A 24,024-nucleotide genomic window follows, 5' to 3' on the forward strand; every position below is an offset into this window, starting at 1 on the left:
AACATAATAAACACCCGGAAATGTTCGGGATCGTCTATTCCAGTGTAAATATTTTTAATTGTCCATTATTGGCAAACAATCTTCCTGGCACTGAATGTTACTTTACAAGTGTGGAGGCTTGTTTTAACACTTTCATTATTGTTGGAATTTTCTTTATCTTAATTTTTCGTTTTGTATCTTTTCTCTTAGACCAATTTTCATTTTCTTAATATTGCTTTCTGTACCTGATTTGGCACTGAATTAAATTTCTTGCAGATTCTTCCTGGTGCATGCTCTGTGCTGAATATTGATAAGACTTCAATTCCATTGGCTACGAAAATTCACAGATGTGTTCTTGTTGCCACTGGTTGCAGATCCTCAGTAGAGGGTGCTGCATTATTTTGGCTCTCCAATTTATGATGAGTCAGTGCTTCCCAAATTTTTCCCATTGTAGCCCTATTTTGAAGCTTGACAATTGCTGTAACTAAGTGTGAACCATGGAGGGGTGGTGGGGGGAGGGGGAGCAGGTGAGGGGGGACAGAGCTAAGAAGGGTGAGGGGAGGAAGGGTGGAGAGCTGTGTGAGCAGGGGAGAAGGTAAGGAACTTTGAAAGTGAAGGGGTGTGTGGGTGTTATGAGAGTTTAAAACTGCATACTTTTTAATGAAAGAACACCCATCTTTGTACTGGCATTTTGGAACAGGATCAGTTCGAGCACACCCATCATTGAATCGAATGCAGATTTAAAAGGGGTCCTGCAGGTATTAACAATGGGTCATAGACAATCATTGCCACGTTGGAGCTCATGGCCACAAAATTCCTTCTTGTGACTGCAATGTCGGCCACAACCCACAGTTTCGAAAGGGTCTGCAGTAGGTTCTAGTGCAAAAGTCATGGCAAGTACAATTAATTACTGTCAGTGTTTATTTACTTCAGAGTAAAATTTTGCCCATTATCTGTAGCTGGCTAATGATATTGCTTTATTTCTTACCAATGCCATGCAGATGCTTATCAATCAGTGGAAGCTTGAGACTAAGTGGGGTGAGTCTCAGGATTAAAAGGCTGAGAACAGATTTGCTTCACTAACATTGTCCCTATTGGCACTGCTTAGGACCACTTTGTTTTTTGGCCAGTAAACAATGGAAGATTGAAGGAGAGGTCACCATTCCCTTGGTTTGTGAGTCACTCAGCATATATGATCATGTCAAAGGGTTGGGCAAATCTGAAAGAACTGCTCTCTTTCTTTTCCTAACCTTACTACTGCCTACTCCCTCCTATATTTGCATGTTTCTGTTACTCACAAATCTTTTCTACCTGTTTCCATTCCTTCAGTGATCAACAACCACTGCTGTTTCTATTGAACAAAAACTAAGCCTGGAGGCATGGGAGCTGCAGAGGCCAGGGAAAGACACAGGAGAGCCAAGGACACATCCATGATAGCAAAGGTAGACCCATGAGAGACAGGGAGAGACCAATGACAGGGACAGACCCTGAGAGCCAAAGCCAGACCCAAGAGAGCCAGGGACAGATCCGAAAGAGCCAGGGACAGACCCAAGAGAGTCAGGGACAGACCTGAGAGAGTCAGGAACAGACCCGAGAGAGTCACGGACAGACCCGAGACAGCCATGGACAGACCCTGAGAGCTAGGGACAGACGGTGATAGCCAGGGACAGACCCATGAATGCCAGGGATGGACCCAAGGGAGCTAAGGAAAGACCTGAGAAAGCCAGGGGCAGACCTGCAAGAACGAGGGTCAGAACCATAGAATAACAACATTTGCAGAAGAAAGCAAATGGGAGATTGTGCAAATTTAGGCCACCCTATAATCAGAGGGCCCTTGGACAGGTAATCTACACAAGCCTGAAATTTCCAACACCCACGATGAGGTGCAGGGTGAGAGAAAATCATTATAGGTCAGTGCTGTTGGTTTACCCACTTTTCAAAATAACTTTTGAATATCGGCCTAAATGTGTCTGGGCCCTGAGGGATATGAGGATATGAACATGTACGATGATTTTGTTCATGAAAGAAGATGGCCCTGTGGTTGTTAAACTTCCTTGGAATGCAGGACATTAACAATGAAGAAATTGGAAAGTAGAATTGGGAAAAATATTGGTGACGTTTTGTGGATTAATTCAGGGCTACGCAATAGAGTGGACCAATGGAGATGTAGCTGAGAAACATTTGTTATGATGTGATTGGAGCATTTTGAAGGAGCAAAATGTGAGGTTAGAGCATTTTGAAATAACTTACTGGAAATTAGGAAAGCGATTTAAGTAATGAGGAGGGATAAATTAACCAGGCATAAAGTTGAGACACCCCAAAACAGACATCATAGTTAGCTGATAGCAATTTGTAAATTTTGAAAACTCCAGATTAAATCAACAATGGAAACCTGATGTCCCATGTTATTCCTAATCAGAAATTGGCCTACAAGAAAGCCCTGTGGTTATCTTGCTGTAAATCAGAGCAGTTTTAATTTATAACTGATAGCATAGGAACTTACGTCTGTATGAAACTTTAGCTGGGGTGGGATTTTCTGGCTGAGCTCAGCTCAAGGCCGGAAAATCCCACCTGAGGTCAATGGACTTTTGCATGGTCCGTGTCCTGCCTGCTATAATTCCTGTCATGGATGGCACAGGAAAATTCCATGCCAGGACTTTAGGAAGCTCATCAGCCATGATTGAATAGCAGAGCAGACTCGATGGGCCGAATGGTCTAATTCTGCTCCTATATCTTATCGTTGTATGGTCTTATGGACTTAGGAGTGGGAGTAGGCAATTTGGCCCTTCAAAGCTGCTCCACCATTCAATAAGGTAATAAGATCATGGCTGATCTGGTTTGGTTTCAACTGCACATTGCTGTCTGCCCCCCATAACCCTTGAAAACTGTTAAACTCTGCCTTGAATAAATTCAATGACCAGTCTCCACTGCTCTCTTGGGGAGAGAATTACTCCTATTAATTACCCTCTGACAGAAAAACTTTCTCCTCATCTCAGTCTTAAAAGGGCTCAAGCTGTGTCCCCTATTTCTAGTCTCCCCCACGAGTGGGAATATCTTGGTATGAACCCTGTCAAGTCACTTCATGGTCTTAAATGTTTCAATAGATCGCCTTTCATTCTTCCAAACGTCAATGGACCCAACCTGTTCAGCCTTTGTTCATAGGATAAGCCTTTTATCTCCAGACATCCACTTGAGAGGGCAGTTTAATGTTGTATCAAAAAATAGCACCTCTGACAGTGCAGCATTCCTTCAGTACTGTGCTAATGTCCCAGTCTTGATTTTTGTGATTAAGTCAGGTGAGAGTGCTACCCACTGAGCCACAAATGACACATTGCGAAGTCTTCTGGAAATTAAATGGGAACTGGGAATCAATTATTAAGAAATTAATCGCAGCACATTTTGAAAATCACAATCTAATCAGAGTCAGCATGGCATCATGAAAGGGAAATCATGTCCACCTAATATATTAGATATTTTTGAGGAAGAGTTAACCAAAGTGGATAGAGGGGAACCAGTAGATGAGTTGTATTTGGGCTCTCAGAAAGCATCTGACAAGGTACCTCACAAAAGGTTAAGTCATAAAATAAAAGCCCTTGGTGTTGGAGGTGGTATATTGGCATGGATAAAGAATTGACTAATGGGCTGGAAATAGTGAGTTTGGTTCCCTTATTTAAGGAAAGATATTATTTAATTGGAGGCAGTTCAGTGAAGGTTAACTATGATGATCCCCAATATGAAGGGATTGTCTTATGAGGAAAGGTCAAACAGATTGGGACTCTACTCATTGCAGTCTAGAAGAATGAAAGGTGATCTCATTGAAACTTATAGGATTCTTAAGGGACTCGACAGAGCAAATACTGAGAGGATGTTTCCCCTCATGGGGGAATCTAGGATCAGAGGGCCTAGTTTCAGAATAAAGGAGCACCAATTTAAGACTGAGATGAGGTGGAATGTCTTCTCTCAAAGGTTGTGAATCTTTGGAACTCCTTACCACAGAGCACTATGGGGGGGGGGGAAGCGGGGGGCAGAGTCCTTATGTATATTTATGGCTGAGATCAGTAAGAGAATCAAGTGTTATGGGGAAAGGGCAGGAAAGTGAACGTGAGGATTGTCAGATCAGCCATGATCCTATTGAATGGCAGAGCAGGCTCGAGGGGCTGAATGGCCTACTCCGGTTCCTATTTCTTATGGTCTAAGGGCCAAGTCAAACGAATAGCAGGTGCCATTTGTTCACCAACTGCTGTTAATTCTGACCCAAAGTTGTGTATGCAGGAAATTCACATGGATATAAAATATTTAATATCAAACCAGTTGACCTCCCACTGCATATACATAGTCAAAGCCAAGTGCAGTCTGTTTAGAGCAGAATACATTTGGATGAGGATACACTTCGAATCCAATTTCATTAGAAAGCCATAAATTCTGTGCTTATTTTTTTTCATTTCCATATAAATTTCCATCTTTATTGTGACTTAATCTCAGGACACGTGTTTATTTGTACCATTTGTATGATCCAATTTAGTTATTAGAATTTATAGTAGTAAGCATTGTCAGCAGTGGGCAGACATTTTAATACAATTGCTACATTAATTTTTGTGTCAATGTTTCCATTTTAAGTTCATATTTATAATGATAATTGTCTTTGTAAACTCGCCATTATGTTACTCTATCCCAACGGTTGGTATTGCAGGGAGGTGCACAAGGACATAAGCAATAGGTGCAGGGGTTCGGCCTTTTGAACCCACTCTGCCATCCGATGAGATCATGGATAATCTCTGCTCCAACACCATGTTCCTGCACTATCTCTTGCACGCGGGGTTCGCCCAAATCAAATGTACGGCAGCGCTTCAAGAAGGCAGCTCACCACCACCTTCTCAAGGGCAATTAGAGATGAGCAACAAATGCTGACCTTGCCATCAATGTTCACAGACCATAAATGAATTTTTAAAAAATACTGACTGACCAGTGGGCTATGTTTTATACTAAGTGACTTGTGTTTATCTTATCAGGAGTAAATTTCCTTGTCCTTGGCTGTGCGCAACAACAGATGCCTAAAGAAAGTCCGATGCATTCATCTGAACCTCACACATATTGTGAGCGTATCTGTGGAAAGCAGTCATCGATCTCCTTCGGTGTTAGTGACCAAGCTGTCATCAGCCATCAGGCTGTCAGCAGTGCGGATTCCCTTTCACTCACCGCCTGTCCTGTCAAACATTCCGGACTTATCTCTTTTGAAAAGTATCCCTAAAATCCATGGCAGCTGCTTGTAATAAGAAACCAGGCTTTAAAATTTACTTCCCCGTATCTTGTTCGGACATGAAAGTAATAAATCAATGAATACATAGATAGCATTCCGTTTTAACTAAACTAATGGCCAATTTTCCTTGCTTCCAGATGAAAATCAATGTACTTTTTATTCGCTGATGTGTCTCTCCTGTGCAAAGTGGAACATCATGTCGGTCTTCTCCGCAAACACTATTTTGTTTGCTTTCCAGAAATGCCTGGATTGACATCTATCCAGCAGAGAGGGAGAGCAGGACTCTCTGTGAACGACCTGATTAGAGTCCACCCAGGGCGAACGGGATTATAATATTATTTTTAAAACCAAACCGCAAATACAATTATATCCATCAGAGGTGCATATAATTACACCCATAATGGGGAACACACATCACAGCAAAATGCAGGTCCAACTATAACTGACAAATACAGTTACACATCATAAACAAATACAGGTAACCCCCGCAACAGATAAATACAGGTACGCCCATCATAAACAAATTCAGGTATATCTTTACAAGACAAATACAAGTAGACACATCACAGACAAATACAAATACACACGTCGCAGAAAAATACAAATACTTCCCCTCAACAGTTAATTACAAGTATGCTCATCACAGGCAAATACAGGTGAACTCATCATTGGCAAATGCAGGTATACACACTGCTGTAAAGTACAACAGGTCAAATACCCGTCACAGAAAAGAACAGGTGCACCCATATAGGATAAATGTAGATACACCTGTAACTGATAAATATGCGTACATACACCATAAATGCATTTGTACCCTTAACAGGCAAATAGAGGTACACACACACATAGAAAAAACACAAGTACACCTGAAACAGTCAAATATAGGTATATCCATCACATAAAAATACAGATATAAATACAAACAAATACTTGCAACTGGGAAATACGTGCACACACGTCATAGAAGTATAGGGGCATACCAGTCATTGACAAATACAGGTACACCCAGCACAGGTGTATACAAGCATACTCTTAACAGAGAAATATAGGTGTATCCATCTCAGACAAACACAAATATACCTGCAATAGATAAGCATAAGTGTACCCATCATAGTATAACCAAGTGTACTCAATACATATAAATACACACATAACAGACATACATCTCTCACAGAGAAACTACAGGTGATCTCTCTTGTGAAATGTTAATGCAAAGAATGTGAAAAATGACATAATTATCTGACATTTCTTATGATTATTCAAACATTAAACTATTCATAAAAAGCATGGACTATCCCATGTATATTTGAAATTACTTGAACCGCTGGTGGATATGAAATAAACTATTAAATCTTAACCCCCCCCCCCTTCCCCCATCTAGTTAATGCCCACAGAACTCAAATGGTGTATACGGAGAATGAATGAGCATTTTGGTGTTTTGCAGACTTTTAAGTCTCTATCAAAACGAAAACAAAATATAATGTTATCTCAATCAATTCTTTCAATGGTGGACCATTCCATTCAATCCATCCATGGTTTGATATTTTTATGCGTGCATCCATAATTATATCATTATTTAGAGAATTATGTTTCCAACTTAAAGCTTATTTATAAGATACAAGTAGGCTTACATTAACAGTGCAATGAAGTTACTGTGAAAATTCCCTAGTCGCCACACTCCGGTGCTTGTTCGGGTACACTGAGGGAGAATTTAGCATGGCCAATACACCTAACCAACACATCTTTCGGACTGTGGAAGAAAACCGGAGCACCTGGAGGAAACCCACGCAGACACGGGGAAAACATGCAGACTCTACACAGTGACCCAAGTCGGGAATCAAACCTGGGTCCCTGGCGCTGTGAGCAAGCAGTGCTAACCACTGTGCCACCGTGCCGCTCAATTTATACTTGTAAAAAATTGATGCAATATGAAGATATCTACAGAAATTTTGTTTGCGCTCTGAAAAATAAAAAAAATAATTTCTAAATATCAAACAAGTAGCATTTTTACTAAACCCACACCGACCACTTAACCACCCTCCTGATCTGCCCTCTCTGGAGGATGTAGGACAGTGCATTGCTATATTGTATCCTGGCCAATATTTATTCCTCCATCAACATCACAAAAACAAAACAGATTATCTGCTCATTATCACATTGCTGATTGGGGAAGTTTACTGCTTGCAAATTTCCTACATTACAACAGTCACTATGCTACAAAAGTACTGAATTGGTTGTAAAACACTTTAGGAATTCAGAGGTCAAGGAAGGTGCTAGATAAATGCAAGCTTTTCTCTATAAACTGTGTGGAAGGTAATTGGAAGAGTACACCAAATGATTATTTCACCTTAACCCGTTATGGTGTCTTTTTAACTTTAAAGAGGTCAACTGTGTAAGAGTAAGACCTGAAACATTAAATCAGTTTATTTGTCCACGCATGCTGCCAGACCTGCTGAGCATTTCTAGCATCTTCCCCCCTCTCCCTCACCCCAGCCACCACCTCCACCCCACAACCCCAAGCCTCAGGATTACCAGCATTCGCTATATTTTACTTTTGCGGAGTAGCAAGAGTGGTTTATAAAATCCCAGAGTTTGAACTGTCAAACGTTCCCCACAGACTGCCGCAGAGCTGAATGTGTGTAGATGCCGCGATACGAATTGTATATTAAAGATTATGCCCGCAATGGTCCCGAGAAGAAAGACAGTACTTCTCAATTTTATAAAAACGGTTTCCGGCATCAAAGATCTGGACGGGCGCGTTAACCTGGCCTTTCGCTTTCAAACACGGCCATTTCCAGGATTTCATTCCAGATTTCCAGTTTTTTTGGAAATGTTATTTTTCGCTGGCTTTGAGCTCATTTCCAGTGCGGAATGGTTGCTGATAAAAAGGGCAGCCCGAGGCTGGGACTTTTGGTTAAAAACGACAATGATTGAAAGGAAAGTCTTTACAATCGGCCCCAAGATTGAGTCCATTTGTATGTCTTGGTACATGACTCAGACATATTGAGTCATTTTCTGATGCGTAGAGTCCCGCACACATCGCTGATAATAGATATTATCATAATACGTTTTTGGTTAAATGATGTTAGATAGCTAATGACTAAACCGGATCTCTAGTGTAGAGCCACATACCTGAGGTGTTTTGGAATTTGACCTGAATCAGGCACTTTATATAGCTTGTTTCGGCCGGAGACCTCCCTCGTAAGGTTGTAAAAAGGGAACACGTGCCCAAGTCGCATTCTCACTATTGGCTTTTCTACAAGCAAGGTCACGGATGCTAAAATCTCACTGGATATTCGGCTAATTAAAGAAAGAGGGCAGGTTAAAAGCTGAGCACACAAAAAAAAAGACTAGCTATCTAGTAGGAGTTGTGGAGGAAAGGCGTTTCAATTTAACCTGAGTTTCTGTGCCGCCCTAATAAGCCAGGACAATGGTAAGCATGCACATTAAATTCATGTTTCCAATGTGTTGTTTCATTAATTTCAGCGCCATGCTGATCTCATCCAGTTTGTATGAAATCGCTCCTGTAGCGTATATAATAACATAGAGTAAGATTTTTCGGTTAAATCGGTGAAAACCGCTTGGTTCTGCGCACAATTCGAACTGTCCAAAATGATACTTTTAAAAACTCGTGCTGGAAGTTCAGCTACTAATTTAAAATAAAAGATAATCAGGGAGAAAGAAATGGTGTTAAATACATTATTAAGGCAATCAAACTAGCAAGCAAATGAAAGGGAAGGTAAAGGCATCGTGCGCCACAACACAAATAAACCCAGATTACCTGCAGCGAGGTTCACCAGGACCATCAACTGGGACAAAACAGAAAATCGACCGTCAATTTCAACGAAGTAATCTGGATTTTGTTGTGTAAAGAAGCAACAATACTTTGAAATTGCAGATAGGCAGGATGCTTGCAAAAGGAAAATTTGCACAATGTGCATTTCAATTTTGTTTAAAAAAAATAAGAAAATTCAACTCCAGAGATGCAGCCTCTTCAAAGGGAAATGTATTTAAGTTAATGCTTTTGCTAACAGAGCTCCAAGTGAAAGCGCCAGGTGGTAGCAGACCAAACAAACAAAAACAATCTCCAGATTAATAGAAGCAGAAAATTCAGGCGTCTTACTTTCAACATCCTAAACACACAATGTAGACAAACAACGACAGACAAAGATTAGAAATAGTCAGATTGCTTCCCGGTTTTTTTTTGCTTTCTGTCAATTTTCCTGTGAATGGAATACGTTTCTTCAAGAGCTCGCACCGACCCGCTGTACGCGCAAGAGCGAAGGGAACAGATAAAAAGTGGAAGATTCGCGTTATAAATAGAGTGAAAGGAAGGACTCCTTCACTTACGAGGCACATTCCTGTGGCTAAAGTTTCTGGATTAAGAGAGTCGCTCATCAGGGAGCTTCGGGTTTTCCGCCTTCTCGACCTTTAATGGACTGGCTGGTTTCGAAATGTTGGCAGAAAAAAAAGCGGAGAAACAAGGCTTCGCCAGACATTTTTACATATATATATATATGAAGGGTACATGTGCAATGCCAGTTGGAGACACTTCATTCAGTGCTCTCAAACTAAACTGAAATACCACTGAATAACTTGTCGCTGAGTTTAGATTGCAATGCGAGTGTAAAAGTCTCACCAAAAATATTGACAATCGCTTTTATTTGATTGAGAGAGAGAGAGAAATGAATGCGCATTGAAATGATAATGATAATTTGCACCGCTGACTGCAAATGATAGAAGTTTGGGCCTGGGCTGATTATGTTTAATGGCGACTGATCTAGTCAGATATTTAATTCACCAGGAGTGATGGTGTATCAAGTGAAACTCCAAGTACAGCCAAACTTTCTCAACTTGCTGATGACTTCAAGCCTTAGGCTCTATCCCATCTAATTTAAACCTCTGAAGGAGGAGTCTCTATGCGAGTCCGATTGCCCTATTTTGGAAAAGGGAATCTTGAGTCTTCCAGTTAAAAATATCTCATCTTCTCTTCCATCACAAGATCGCTCAGATATGCCAAGCACTTGCCTCGTTGAAATCGGCTGCCACCCAGTGATATCGGACTGGAGCCATTCAAAGTTCAACCTATTCGCCTCAATATTATTATAAAAATGAAACACTCCCAGTTAAAGTAACGCCCGACATTCATTCTCAACCACACATGAAATATGCCGGGTTATGGGGATATGGCTTGAGGAAGGGGATGTGTCTGGGTAAAATGCTCTTTCAAAGGGTTGGTGCAAACTCGATGGGCTGAATGGCCTCCTTCTGCACTATGGGGACTCTGTGGCTCTAGCGTTTGAGGCCTCTGGGTCTGTACTCAATGGAGTTTAGAAGGTTGAGGGGCATCTCTTTGAAACTTACAGAATACTGAAAGGCCTGGATAGAGTGGATCTGCAGAAGATGTTTTCATTAATAGGAGAGATTAGGATCCCAGGGCACAGCCTCAGAATAAAGGGATGAACTCAGATGAGAAGGAATTCCTTCAGCCAGAGGGTGGTGAATCTATGGAATTCACTGCCACAGAAGCCTGTGGAGGCAAGGTCATCGAATGTATTTAAGACAGGTTCTTGATTGGTAAGGGGATCGAAAGTTACGGGAAAAAGCGGGAGGATGGGGTTCAGAAACATATCAGCCATGATTGAATGACGGAACCGACTCGATAGCCCGAATGACCTAATTGTGCTCCTATATCTTAAGGTCTTATTCAATATTTTCAGTTGAAGTACACTCCAGTTTGAACTATTGCATGACAACTAAATTGCATCATATTTAACAGTTGGTTATTGTCAAATAGTCCCCATCTAATGCATAAAAATACCCAATATAGGCCAATGGACCAATGAATCTTCATTGGGTTGATGATGGGACACCATGAGCTCATGTTAACCCAACTGGCTGGTGGGCGGAAAACGCGTGCGATCGGTTGGGACGAGGGTTTTTACATGTCGCTCAATATAACTCTCCTTGGATCTGAATGGCGAAGAATGGGGTGATGTGGAAAATCTTGCCAGTTTGTCAAGGAGCAGGATAGGTTAAAATTGCCCCGGAATCGCCATCCCCTGGACTAAGATAGCGTGATCCGGATGTTCTCCATTCCCCGCTCTGCTTCCTGGCCTGTATCTTTTTTTTGCCCACTCAGCAAGTGAGTTTTTTTTTCTTACTTACCGCGATCTGATTTGCTGCTGGAGAAAGCCGACGTCGGCTGCATTACTAAGGTAAATTTACAGACCAAGTGACATTTATACTGTCGCCACTGCCGAAGTCAGGAGTAGAGGTTGTCAAAAAAAGCCGAGGTAAGAAAACATTGTGCACGTTTATTTAAACCAAATTACATGGGGACCAACCTCAGGAGGATAGGAAATCAACTAGCAGCAATATAAAAGGAAAATACTGCGGATGCTGGAAACCTGAAATAAAAACAGAAACTGCTGGATAAACCCAGCAGCTCTGGCAGCATCCGTGGAGAGAGCAACAGGGGTAACGTTTCGGATCTAAATGACTCTTCTACAGATAGCACGGGTTGCTTTACTGCACTTATATTTCTGCCTTTCTTGCAACGCTGTTCATTATGCAGAGAACATTATTTTCCTTTAGGTAGATAAGCAATTGCATCTCCCTCACTTGTTTTGGTTATTTTAAAACAGTCCCTATAGGTGCAAAGCTTTGCAAGGTTTACTCGGATTTATGCCGCGGATTCCCGATGGTTGACATGAGCTTGGTCCTTGTGTGGTCTGGCTTGGCGTACAGTGAGCGGGAAAGAATGTGCAGTGCCTAACTGCTGAGATGCATTGAGTTTCAGTGCTGATCAGAGCTATCCCCTGCTCTCAATTGCTTTTAGACAAAAACAGTTATATCCATTTCAATTAGACGACCATCTTGAAATTAACGATCAAAGCAGCCGATGTGTGGCGTAATTATCTTGCTTTGTTTGCTTAGAATCGGACATCTGAGATTAGGATAACATTAGACAGTAATATGAAGATATCATTTTATGTACCAACAGCGGATATTCCGACAAATCCAGGCGTAATTTATTCGCCTCCCTCTCTGTCACTAACACATTTGCTCCCATTATTTAATTCACTGCTTTCCCAAATAACCTTTTGGAACGTGAGATCAATAGATTTTTCTAAATTATAGGTGTCAAACGATATAGGGCTAAAACAAGTAAATGGAGATTAGGTACATACAGATTAGCCCTAATCGAATTCAGTGAAGGAGCCGGGACTGAATGGCGTTATCCTGTCCCTATATTGCTATTATACAGGGCAGTGAGTCTGCCTTTTACTCTGTCACTGAATGGCCATTGATGAACTTGCACTTCTCCGTTATGTTAAACCCTGGCTGGCGTTTCCCCTTTAGAGTCAGAGTGTCATTGTTTTGGATGAGGGTCTCACATTGCGCATGAACTGGAGATTCAGTGGGTTCAGTTCCTATCGGTTAGACAGTACTGTTACAGAGGCCGGCGCCGCTGTCAATATTGGAAGAGAGAATTTCACAAGAGGCAGATATGTGGGGAAACTTGATATGTTTCAACAACCTGTGGCACCCATGTAGAAGGGGGTAGTGAGGGATCAAATTCTTTCTGGTAACTAAATTGAGTTGGGGTCTGAATGGGGTCTTTCTACCTCTACGGGTGAACATCGTGGGGGGCGGGGGGGGGGGCACCATTTTCTAGAAGCTCAACTGGACCAGTCTCATAAATGCCGTGGTGGCTGGATTCGGTGATTCATCTCCTGATTTCCCACATATTCTCCACCTTTATAAGGCACGACAAGTCAGGGGTCGTATGGAATAATCTCCACTTGCTTGGATGGGTGCGACTGTAACAACATCAGAAAGATTGGCTTATCTTTCTGGCCTGCTATCTGACCTGACGTTCAGCAAGAATTGGAACACATCGGCTCACGCTTGGAATAATGCCAGGCATAACGAAATGGGTAGCAGCTGAGAGTATCTTGGGAGTGCCTAAAGGAGAGAGAAGAGTGGCAGAGGGGGAATCTTTAAAAGGTTGTAAGACGTAATGCAATGCTCTGCGCTAAATTTAGTAACAACATTATAAGATTGTGCCGCTGGAACAACCATTTATAGAAATATAGTCTATTTGGCTAAAGTTATAAAGCACATGGGATGGGGGTGGAACGGCTGAGAGTGGGGTTGTGGTCTGGTGGACCATTATTGTTACCCAGCTCTTATAACATTCGGCTTAGCAATTGGAAAGCTGGTTCTGGGCACTAGATTGTATGTGAGTCATGTCCATTGGCATTATGGTGCAAACACGCACCCCGCACCTGTACATGTCACGCCAATGAGGAGGTTAGAAATTTGTTTGAATTTATGGAAAAGAGAGGGAATTCGTTTTCGAAGTAGAACAACTCGAGAAAGCAAACTGTAAAGTGTCTCAGGAATACAAGACCCCGATGGAGCCCAGTGCACAAGGGTATACATCTCATTACAGGAGGGGTTTCATTGTCTCTGATTCAAAGTGCCCGGCAGTTAAATATAACTGCCTGACCTGACCCGAGTTATAATTTCGCTTTTGTATCACTGCACACAACAAGTCACCTTGGTGGAAATTTCCTTGGTATAACCACATCCTTCAACAGTACCATCTCTACTTGGTCTTTAAACATTCTATTCCTGGCTGTACCTGTTGTGTGCGATATGTTCCGTCAGTCCGGTTTGTGATGAGTTGCATTTGTGATGTGTGGATTTAGATGCAGAAGTTATCTTCTGTTGGTTTTAGTCAGGATTGGGGGCGGATAATGAGCATTAGTATAGTTCAATTTCTACTTTTCAATGTGTTAATTCCTTTGGATGGCACCTTAGTATAATGCAGAAATTATTACAATACGGAAATAATTACAATACGGAAATCATTAAAATACAGAAATAATTACAATAGGAAATAATTACAATTGAGAAAGCATTACAATACGGAAACAATTACAATAATATTGAAATAATTACAATACGGAAATCATTGCAATACAGAAATAATCTTGGGGCACGGGCGCAAGCAGCTTTAATCTATTCCGATAATTTTATGTTTCTATGCTTCCTGGGTAAGATTGGTGGGAAAAAAGAAGCATAACTTTAAAATGTCCCCCAAGGCCCAACGGTGCGAGTGGTCAATTTGGGATGCTTTGAACTCTTTTAGCAGCGACAGTACTCCTTTGCTAAACTTTCCAAATATCAGTCCAATGGTAATAATCAACTTAACGGGCTTCCTTTAGGAATAAAAGTTTATTTTAGCAGTGAAATGAAAAATAAACAGGTAGGCCGCCCCATTGGGCTCGACAATGGGATAGTAAGGGGTGGCACCCTTGAGGAGAATGCAAACATCCACTCGTACCTCAGAACATTGTGCCGGCGATATCGAAACTGGGAAAATGTCCTGAGTCAGCCTGGTTGTTCCATAGGCCTGCGCAATCCAATGGTTTTGGAGGAGAAAATCTGTCAGGGTTCAAAAAGCCCCAAAACACAGAGAATAAAACAGACGAAGAAGGAATTGGGGATATAGCTGAAATGTTCTCCTGAAGACCTTCTTACGAGTAATTCTCCCAGCATGAATTAATTGGAGAATACGGGTTGCTGGTCTAGTAGGAAACTATAGTTTGACTGCTTCATAGGGTTCTATTTGCTCCAGAATAGCTGGACTTAGTTAACTTTGCCTGCGTAAAAATTTGGACTTTAACCTGGTGTTGTGAGACTTCTTACTGCGTAAAAAATACCCGAGGTGCAATACTTTCGTAAGAGCGACATTATCCCGTGTTTATCTACACGCTGCCCCCAAATAGAACGGTGCAGGGAGGTACCCGCTTAAAGAATGGTGGGAACGGGCTGACATAATTCTGGTTACACTTGCTTATCTAAATTATAACTTGCCCTTTCGATAAAAAAACGAAATCCATATGGAGTTAAGATACAGATCAGTTTTGATCGAATGGAATGGCGGAACACACGCGAAGGTCTGAATGGTCTATTCCTGATCTTTTGAGAAATCTATTATATGTACAAAAGCTTGGAACTATTCAGCAGACTTCCTCAGCATCTTCAAAGACCAAAGAAACAGGTGGCTATTTCGGGTCTAGATCAGAAGATTAACTTTATCCATTTGCTGGTGTACAGCTGCTTGTGCGATGTCAAGTGGTCAAGAGAGCCGATGACACAGATAACCTCCAGCGGTGATTTAAAATAGGCGGAGATACAGGAGCTGCCCTCACTGCATTGTTAGCTCTGACTTCACGCTGATAATTTGATACCGTAAGAAGTTTAACAACACCAGGTTAAAGTCCAACAGGTTTATTTGGTAGCAAAAGCCACACCCTGTTGGACTTTAACCTGGTGTTGTTAAACTTCTTACTGTGTTTACCCCAGTCCAACGCCGGCATCTCCACAATTTGATACCAGCAGGACACAAAGCCAATAAGTCCGAGCCACCTGTACCAAAGATGCATTTTAACAGACAGCGTCGATGCATGAATGAACAGATCCATCCTAGCTGAAGATTTTTATGTTTCTCTGGTCCTGGTCCTGGTCCCTGCAACTTCTCTGAAAACAGTGGTGCCTTCAGCCAGCTGGTAAAGATTGAACTGGGCATGGTTCTTGATTTCTGTCAGAGAGCAATATCTTTTTGTTTGATCTTGCTCGATAATTCTCTTTATTTCTAGCCGAGGAAAGTCTGAATCATATTGCTTCTTCACCTCAAATTAGCTCCCTGTTGGCTATTTACTCAACCAAATCTCTTCTCTTTCAGCCAATGACAGAACAACAAGCAGACGCGAGGTCTTACCTCAGCGAGGAAATGATCGCTGGTGAGTGCAAGATTATAGTTGACGCTTTGAGGGTAAAGGTTCAGATCGCATTTTCAGAGAAGAGTTGATTATCAGATTGGGCGTTGTACTTCAGGACATCAGACTTATTGATATTAATACACCATTGTCTCTGACTGCCAACAATGGCTGAGTGACAGGATTCGCCCCTCCAAATCCGAACGCTGTTGGTTTAAGTCCCATTCCAATAACTTGAACAGATAAATAACCCAGGCTGATACTCCAGTCAGTACTGAGGTAGTACTGTCATGTGTTAGTTGAAAATGGCACTGTTCAATAAAGAGCAGAAGTAGACTCCCTAGTGTCCTTATTATCCCGCTGTCAATATCTGTAAATGAGATTGTGGATTATCTAATTCCCATTTTTTGGGACCTTGCTGTGATCAAACTGACAGCTACATTTCAACGGTCACAACACCTCAGAAAAGTATTGATTTGTCGAGAAAGAACTTTGGGATGCAGTGAGGCCATGAAAGGCACCCTATCAATACAATTCTTTCTTAAGTAAGCAGGCATTTTTATTTCGTTTGCACACAAATTTAGAAGGTAGTATTTATTTTTGGCGATTTCATATACTGGCCCAAAAGAACTCTGCTTTGAAAACAATCAGGATAGAAAACAGAAAATCCCACGATATATACCATTGTGGGTTGTCCCTAGGTTTGAGGATGGTGTTTTCTCAGGGTCCCGAGTTTCTGTCATGGGTCTTCATGTGACTGAACAGACTGATTCTCAACCCACAGACCTTCGAACACATGGGGCAGGAATGGGATCCCAAGTGTTGTGTGTACAATATAGACTACTTTTGTTTCCTGATGTTATTTCTTCAACTACCTCCCCCCCCCCCCCCCCCCCCCACCACCACTTTGGAGTAGCCAAGACAAGCACTGTGGATAAAGCAGCCATGCAGAGGGTTGGAAACTGGTTACAGAAGTAAAGAATCAATCATTTTCAAAAGGGGACATTTTAGGGTATTATCTCTGTGGGTCAGCTTAGTGGTTTGACCTCTGTAGTGCTTATAATTGTGTCAGTCTCAGGCTAGAGGAAGATTGGTGGTGGGGAAGGGAACGGATGGGGTGGGAAGTGTAGGAATTAATGAATAGAAGAGAATGTTTGACTTACATCAATATGACATTAATTATTTAGGATTGTATTAATTAATTCAAAAACATTTCAGGATAATGTGTAAATTAGCAATCTTGGCAACATGAACCAGTGGTATTGTTTCACCTATTTCCTAATCAGTGCAAAATCGCACACACTGCACTATGATTGATATTTTGGTTTCCCACAGAGTATTAAAATCTCAGATGGTAACAGTCCTCAGTAACATTCATGAAGAACATAAATTCCAGCATTGATCTTTTGGGATGAATGGTCTGTTTCTCAGCTGTAAATACCATGTACTATGCGACACCAGACCAGCACTGATTTTAATTAAACTACATGTGAATGGCTAGGTAAAGATGTATATGGGGCAGCATGGTGGCACAGTGGTTAACACTGCTGCCTCACAGCACCAAGGGCCTGGGTTTGATTCCCAGCTCAGGTCACTGTCTGTGTGGAGTTTGCATGTTCTCCATGTGTCTGCATGGATTTCCTCTGGTTTCCTTTCACAGTCTGAAAAACGTGCTGGTTAGGTGCATTTATCATGCTAAATTCTCCCTCAGTATATCTGAACATACATCAGAGTGTGGTGACCAGGGGATTTTCACAGTAACTTTTGTAACCCTACTTGTGACACTAATGCATAAACTTTAAACATTGACTGACCCAATACTTACACTTCTCTGAAACAGAGTAAATCTAATAACAACATAATACTTTCATTTATTTTCATAGAGTTTAAGGCCGCGTTTGACATGTTTGATATTGATGGTGGTGGTGACATCAGCACCAAGGAGTTGGGTCAAGTGATGAAAATCCTGGGTCAGAATCCCACCAGAGAAGAGTTGGATGCCATCATTGAGGAAGTGGATGAAGATGGTAAGAATGCATTTGTCAACAACACTTAGCAATTTGACCTTTCTTGAACTTCAGTTTTCTCAGGTACTCATGGTTAACAATGGACAGATTTTATACTTCACTGTCCTCTTACCTTAGGAAGCGGCACCATTGACTTTGAAGAGTTCTTGGTGATGATGGTGAGGCAGATGAAAGAGGAGGCGAAAGGAAAGTCTGAAGAAGAGTTGGCAGAATTCTTCCGTGTATTCGATCAGTGAGTTCGATCTTATACTACATTGACAGAACTGTAGGGAGCAGCTTCTACAATGTATACTATAGAATGAAAGGATACAGCTAACGACCATTAAGTAACTGGAAAATTGCATCAACTTGAAGCTAAAAGAATTTAACTAACCATTTAAAAAATGATGTATATGGATAATAGAATAGTACAACACAGGAACAGGCCCTTTGGCCCATGATGTTGTGCCATATATTATGAAATGCAGCTTTGAATATCATTAACTAATTTGGTAGAAACAATACGTGTGACATGTTCTTGGGTCTTGACATTCGTTTAAAATGTGCCATTCTGCTCAATTTTCTGGTATGCGTTTTAAAATAATCTAGAGGAGAGATAGCAGAGGCATTGCTATGAATAGGGACGTTACATATTACTTGGAAGATGCGGCTCTTGGTGGGTAGAGGAACAGAGGAATCGCGGAGTATGGGAAATTTATTCATAGTGACAGGAGGCGTGAAGTGGTGTTCCAACAGGATCAATGCTGGGAACATTGCTGTTCACAATTTAACACTTCATTAGAAAAAGGTGGTGTAACATCAAAGGACTGGTTAAATGTTAATGTAATTCATGTATTTAAGAAGGGAGGCAGAACATGACCAATTAACATAACATCACTGATACAAAAAGTAATAGAATTCCTACTAAAGGAGAGAATAGAAGAACATACAGAAGAGAAAAATGCAATTACTTGCATTATTTCAAAGGGAAACTCATGCTTGACCAGCTTACTGAATTTTTGAGGAGGTAAGAGAGATGGCAATGCAGTAGATTTAGTTGATCTGGATTTCCAAAAGAACTTCAAAAAGGTGCTCCATAATCGTCTTATGAATAAGGGGATGGCTTCTTTAACTTCTTTAGGGTGGAAGCTGGAGAAGTGGAGCATTGTGAGGTTATCCGTGGGCTTCACCTCAATGTCTTCACCTTCAACAACCAGTTCTTCATCCAGACACACGGAACAGCTATGGGGACCAAATTCGCACCTCAATATGCCAACATCTTCATGCACAGGTTCGAACAAGACTTCTTCACCACACAGGACCTTCAACCGATGCTATACACTAGATACATCGATGACATTTTCTTCCTTTGGAGTCATGGTGAACAATCACTGAAACAACTATATGATAACATCAACAAGTTCCATCCCACCATCAGACTCACCATGGACTACTCTCTGGAATCGGTTGCATTCTTGGACACACGCATCTCCATTAAGGATGGTCACCTCAGCACCTCACTGTACCGCAAGCCCACGGATAACCTCACGATGCTCCACTTCTCCAACTTCCACCCTAAACACGTTAAAGAAGCCATCCCCTACGGACAAGCCCTCCGTATACACAGGATCTGCACAGATGAGGAGGATCGCAACAGACACCTCCAGACGCTGAAAGATGCCCTCATAAGAACAGGATATGGCGCTCGACTCATCGATCGAAAGTTCCGACGCGCCACAGCGAAAAACCGCACCGACCTCCTCAGAAGACAAACACGGGACACGGTGGACAGAGTACCCTTCGTCGTCCAGTACTTCCCCGGAGCGGAGAAGCTACGGCATCTCCTCCGGAGCCTTCAACATGTCATTGATGAAGACAAACATCTCGCCAAGGCCATCCCCACACCCCCACTTCTTGCCTTCAAACAACCGCACAACCTCAAACAGACCATTGTCCGCAGCAAACTACCCAGCCTTCAGGAGAACAGTGACCACGACACCACACAACCCTGCCACAGCAACCTCTGCAAGACGTGTCGGATCATTGACACAGATGCCATCATCTCACGTGAGAACACCGTCTACCAGGTACACGGTACCTACTCTTGCAACTCGGCCAATGTTGTCTACCTGATACGCTGCAGGAAAGGATGTCCTGAGGCATGGTACATTGGGGAAACTATGCAGACGCTACGACAACGGATGAATGAACTCCGCTCGACAATCACCAGGCAAGACTGTTCTCTTCCTGTGGGGGAGCACTTCAGCGGTCACGGGCATTCAGCCTCTGATCTTCGGGTAAGCGTTCTCCAAGGCGGCCTTCATGACACACGACAGTGCAGAGTCGCTGAGCAGAAACTGATAGCCAAGTTCCGCACACATGAGGACGGCCTCAACCGGGATCTTGGGTTTATGTCACACTATCAGTAACCCCCACAGCTTTCCTCCTGGACTTGCAGAATCTCACTGGCTGTCCTGTCTGGAGACAATACACATCTCTTTAACCTGTGCTTAATGCTCCCTCCACTCACATTGTCTGTACCTTTAAGACCTGGTTGGCTGTAAAGATTCGCATTCTAATCAGTATTCTGTAACTTGATTTTGAGTCTCTGTATGCCCTGTTTGAACACAGTAAGAAGTCTCACAACACTAGGTTAAAGTCCAACAGGTTTATTTGGTCGCAAATACCATATGCTTTCGGAGCGCTGCTCCTTCATCAGATGGAGTGGAAATGTGCTCTCAAACAGTGCACAGAGACACAAAATCAAGTTACAGAATACTGATTAGAATGCGAATCCCTACAGCCAGCCAGGTCTTAAAGGTACAGACAATGTGGGTGGAGGGAGCATTAAACACAGGTTAAAGAGATGTGTATTGTCTCCACTCCATCTGACGAAGGAGCAGCGCTCCGAAAGCTAATGGCATTTGCTACCAAATAAACCTGTTGGACTTTAACCTGGTGTTGTTAAAACTCTTACTGTTCAATTCTGGCCGCAGGTCACTGTCTGTGAGGAGTTAGCACATTCACCCCATGACTGCTGGCGTTTCCTCTGGGTGCTCCAGTTTCCTCCTACAGTCCAAAAATGTGCAGGTTAGGTTGCCTGACCATGTAAAAATTGCTCCTTAGTGTCAGGGGGACTAGTAGTGTAAATGCATGGGGTTATGGGGATCAGGCGTGGGTGGGATTGTTGTTGGTGCAGACTCGATGGGCTGAAGGGCCTTCTTCTGCGCTGTATGGGTTTTATGATTCTATGCGTGATTCTACTGACAAACTAGGGAGCCTTTTTCAAAACATATTTTATTTAACAGCACAGTTTAATTATAAAACATTAATTAGCTTAACTTTTAACAATTGAACAATACTTAAACTTGGCAAGATACAATTCTTAACTGTTAACCTATCACTATTAGTTACAATCAAGCAACATTTCTCCCAGCCTGCCCCGAACTCTAGCCAACCTCCCCCCCAATTCCCCTGCCCCGCAGTTCCGCAAACCCCTTCAGTTCCGAACCCCCCAGCAGGCTGGCCACACACCCCCAGCCTGCCCTGATCACTGGCCTCCTTCCTTTCCTCACTGTTCGTGGTTATGGAATGGCAGTGGGACCCCCCCCCCACCCCCACCAATTGTCTCCCCCAAAGGTCCTGCCCCATCAACCCTGCCCCCTTGACATTGGCCCATGCCAATGGGTAGTGTGGATGTGCCCGCAAGCATTGGCACTTTGCCCCTTGGGCTGTGCCAGGGGCACAGACTGACACTGCCAAGGTGCCAATACTCAGGGGGCACTCCCCACCACCCAACCCTCTGGGGTGCCCCGATTGCCCCCCCTTCACTCCAGCGGGGCTGGGCTGCTAGTTCCCTGTTAGAGGGGAGCTACTGTAATCCCTGCTGGAGTAAACCACTCTGGTGGGGGAAGATGCTAGTGGGCCTGGAGACTTCAGTCCTGGGCCTGCTAATGAAATTTAAATTATATTTAAATAACCATTTAAATGGTCTTGGAATTTCCCCACCAATTTCCGGTGTGGAGTTGACGCCGCCTGAAATCCAATGCTGGGAGACGCTATCGGGGTGGGAACGCATGTGCGAACCTCCTGAATCAGCCAACACGAGAATCTCCCGGCCTGCTGCGGTAAATAATTAGCGCAGTGGGATGGGAGAATTGTGGCCATGGTTCCCAAAGTTCTCCATTGGGATTTCCTTACATCACATTTGGGTCTTTGCAGACTAATTGGTGGAAATTGATTGTGTGGTTAGGTTGCATCATGTAAACTACCAGATTGGCAGGAGGTGAAAGTAGATAGACCTAGATCTTTTCTTGTCTAGCAATTGTTATATTCCTAGGGCGGATAACATGATAAATTGGAGATTCATACTTTGCATGTTGATTCCAGGAATGCTGATGGTTTCATCGATCGTGACGAGCTGAAAGAAATCATCATGACTGGTGGGGAGCATGTTACAGATGACGAAATTGATGAACTCATGAAGGAGGGGGACAAAAACAATGACGGAAAACTGGACTTTGACGGTATGTACACAAATAATGTGAATAAAACTCACATTTTTCTGTTCTATATGTCAGAGTAAGCTTTCAATCAAATCCCCTCTTTCCTTTACAGAGTGGTTGAAGATGATGGAAAATGTCCAGTAAATGACCAACATTCCTCAGCAATACATTACTGTCTCATTTCTTAAGGAATCTTTGAAATGTTACCTTCCACCTGTCTTATACAAAAGCAATTACTCCTTTTGACATATGGCTCGGCCCTGCTTCCAAGATCACCAAACATAAATAAGTTCACAATTTAATGAGTCATGTATTGTTGCCCTTCTGTAACCAACTGATCAGACATCTGAAATATATACGATGACTGCAAAGAATGCAAAATCTCTGAGACAGGACTGGTGCTACACATAAAGCGTGCTAGCATTGCTGCTACAGTTCACTCATATAGAGGAAGAAGGAACCTCCTTTGTATGAAACGCCGAATGATTTTGCTACCAGCATAGAACACAGTGCCGTATATTCAAAACCCTTTCCTAATAAAGTTAATGTCATCTTTTTCAATCAGTGGCTGTGGCATTTCATTTGATGAATGATGTGCTTAGAGTTGTCTGGATTTTTATTCTTCATTTTCAATAAGTAACAAAGTTCAATTGCGTCCTCCCAGTGAAGTCTTCATGTTGGTAAAAAAGGACTTGCATTTACATAGTGCACCTTCCACAACCACAGCATGTCCCAAAGAACTTCACAACCAATGTGTAGTTAGTGTTCTAGCAGGAAACATAGAAGCCAATCTGCATGTAGCAAACTCCCGCATATAGCAATGTGATAATGATAAGATAATCTGCTTCTGTGATGGTGAGTGAGGAATAAATATTGGCTAGGACACTAGAGCCAACTCTCCTGCTCTTTTTTGAAATGGTGCCATGGGATATTTTGTGTCCACATTTAACATCTCACGGGTGGCACGGTAGCACAGTGGTTAGCACTGCTGCTTCACAGCTCTAGGGACCTGGGTTCGATTCCTGGCTTGGGTCACTGTCTGTGTGGAGTTTGCACATTCTCCTCGTGTCTGCGTGGGTTCCCTCCGGGTGCTCCGGTTTCCTCCCACAGTCCAAAGATGTGCGGGTTAGGTTGATTGGCCATGCTAAAATTCCCCATTAGTGACCTGAGATGTGTAGATTAGTGGGTAAATATATGGGGGTAGGGCCTGGGTGGGATTGTGGTCGGTGCAGACTCGATGGGCCAAATAGACACTTTCTGCACTGTAGGGTATCTATGATCAAACTACTACACCTCTGACAGTACAACACAGTTTCAGATTTACATAATATTAGCCTTGATTTTTCTGTGTGAGTCCTGGAGTGGGACTTGAACTCACAACTTTTGGACTCGCAGATGAGAGTGTTTCCAGCCAAGCCACAGGACAAGTTGGCATTGTTATGGTGAAATTAAAATGATGGACACAAAATGGTTACCTGGCA

The 24,024-nt window shown here is 42.5% G+C and overlaps 1 protein-coding gene across 1 annotated transcript; it reads left to right on the forward strand.

Annotated features, from left to right (window-relative positions):
• Positions 1-11,140: 11,140 nt before the first annotated feature.
• On the forward strand, positions 11,141-23,104 carry LOC144508462 (troponin C, skeletal muscle-like). Its single transcript, XM_078236395.1, has 6 exons — positions 11,141-11,532; positions 15,999-16,056; positions 17,916-18,059; positions 18,177-18,291; positions 22,428-22,564; positions 22,656-23,104. Exons 2-6 carry the CDS (start codon positions 16,002-16,004, stop codon positions 22,685-22,687), a joined length of 483 nt encoding a protein of 160 aa, XP_078092521.1. The 5' UTR covers positions 11,141-11,532; positions 15,999-16,001; the 3' UTR covers positions 22,688-23,104.
• Positions 23,105-24,024: the final 920 nt, after the last annotated feature.

The sequence above is a fragment of the Mustelus asterias genome, chromosome 20, assembly GCF_964213995.1.
Source record: "Mustelus asterias chromosome 20, sMusAst1.hap1.1, whole genome shotgun sequence".
NCBI lineage: Eukaryota > Metazoa > Chordata > Chondrichthyes > Carcharhiniformes > Triakidae > Mustelus > Mustelus asterias.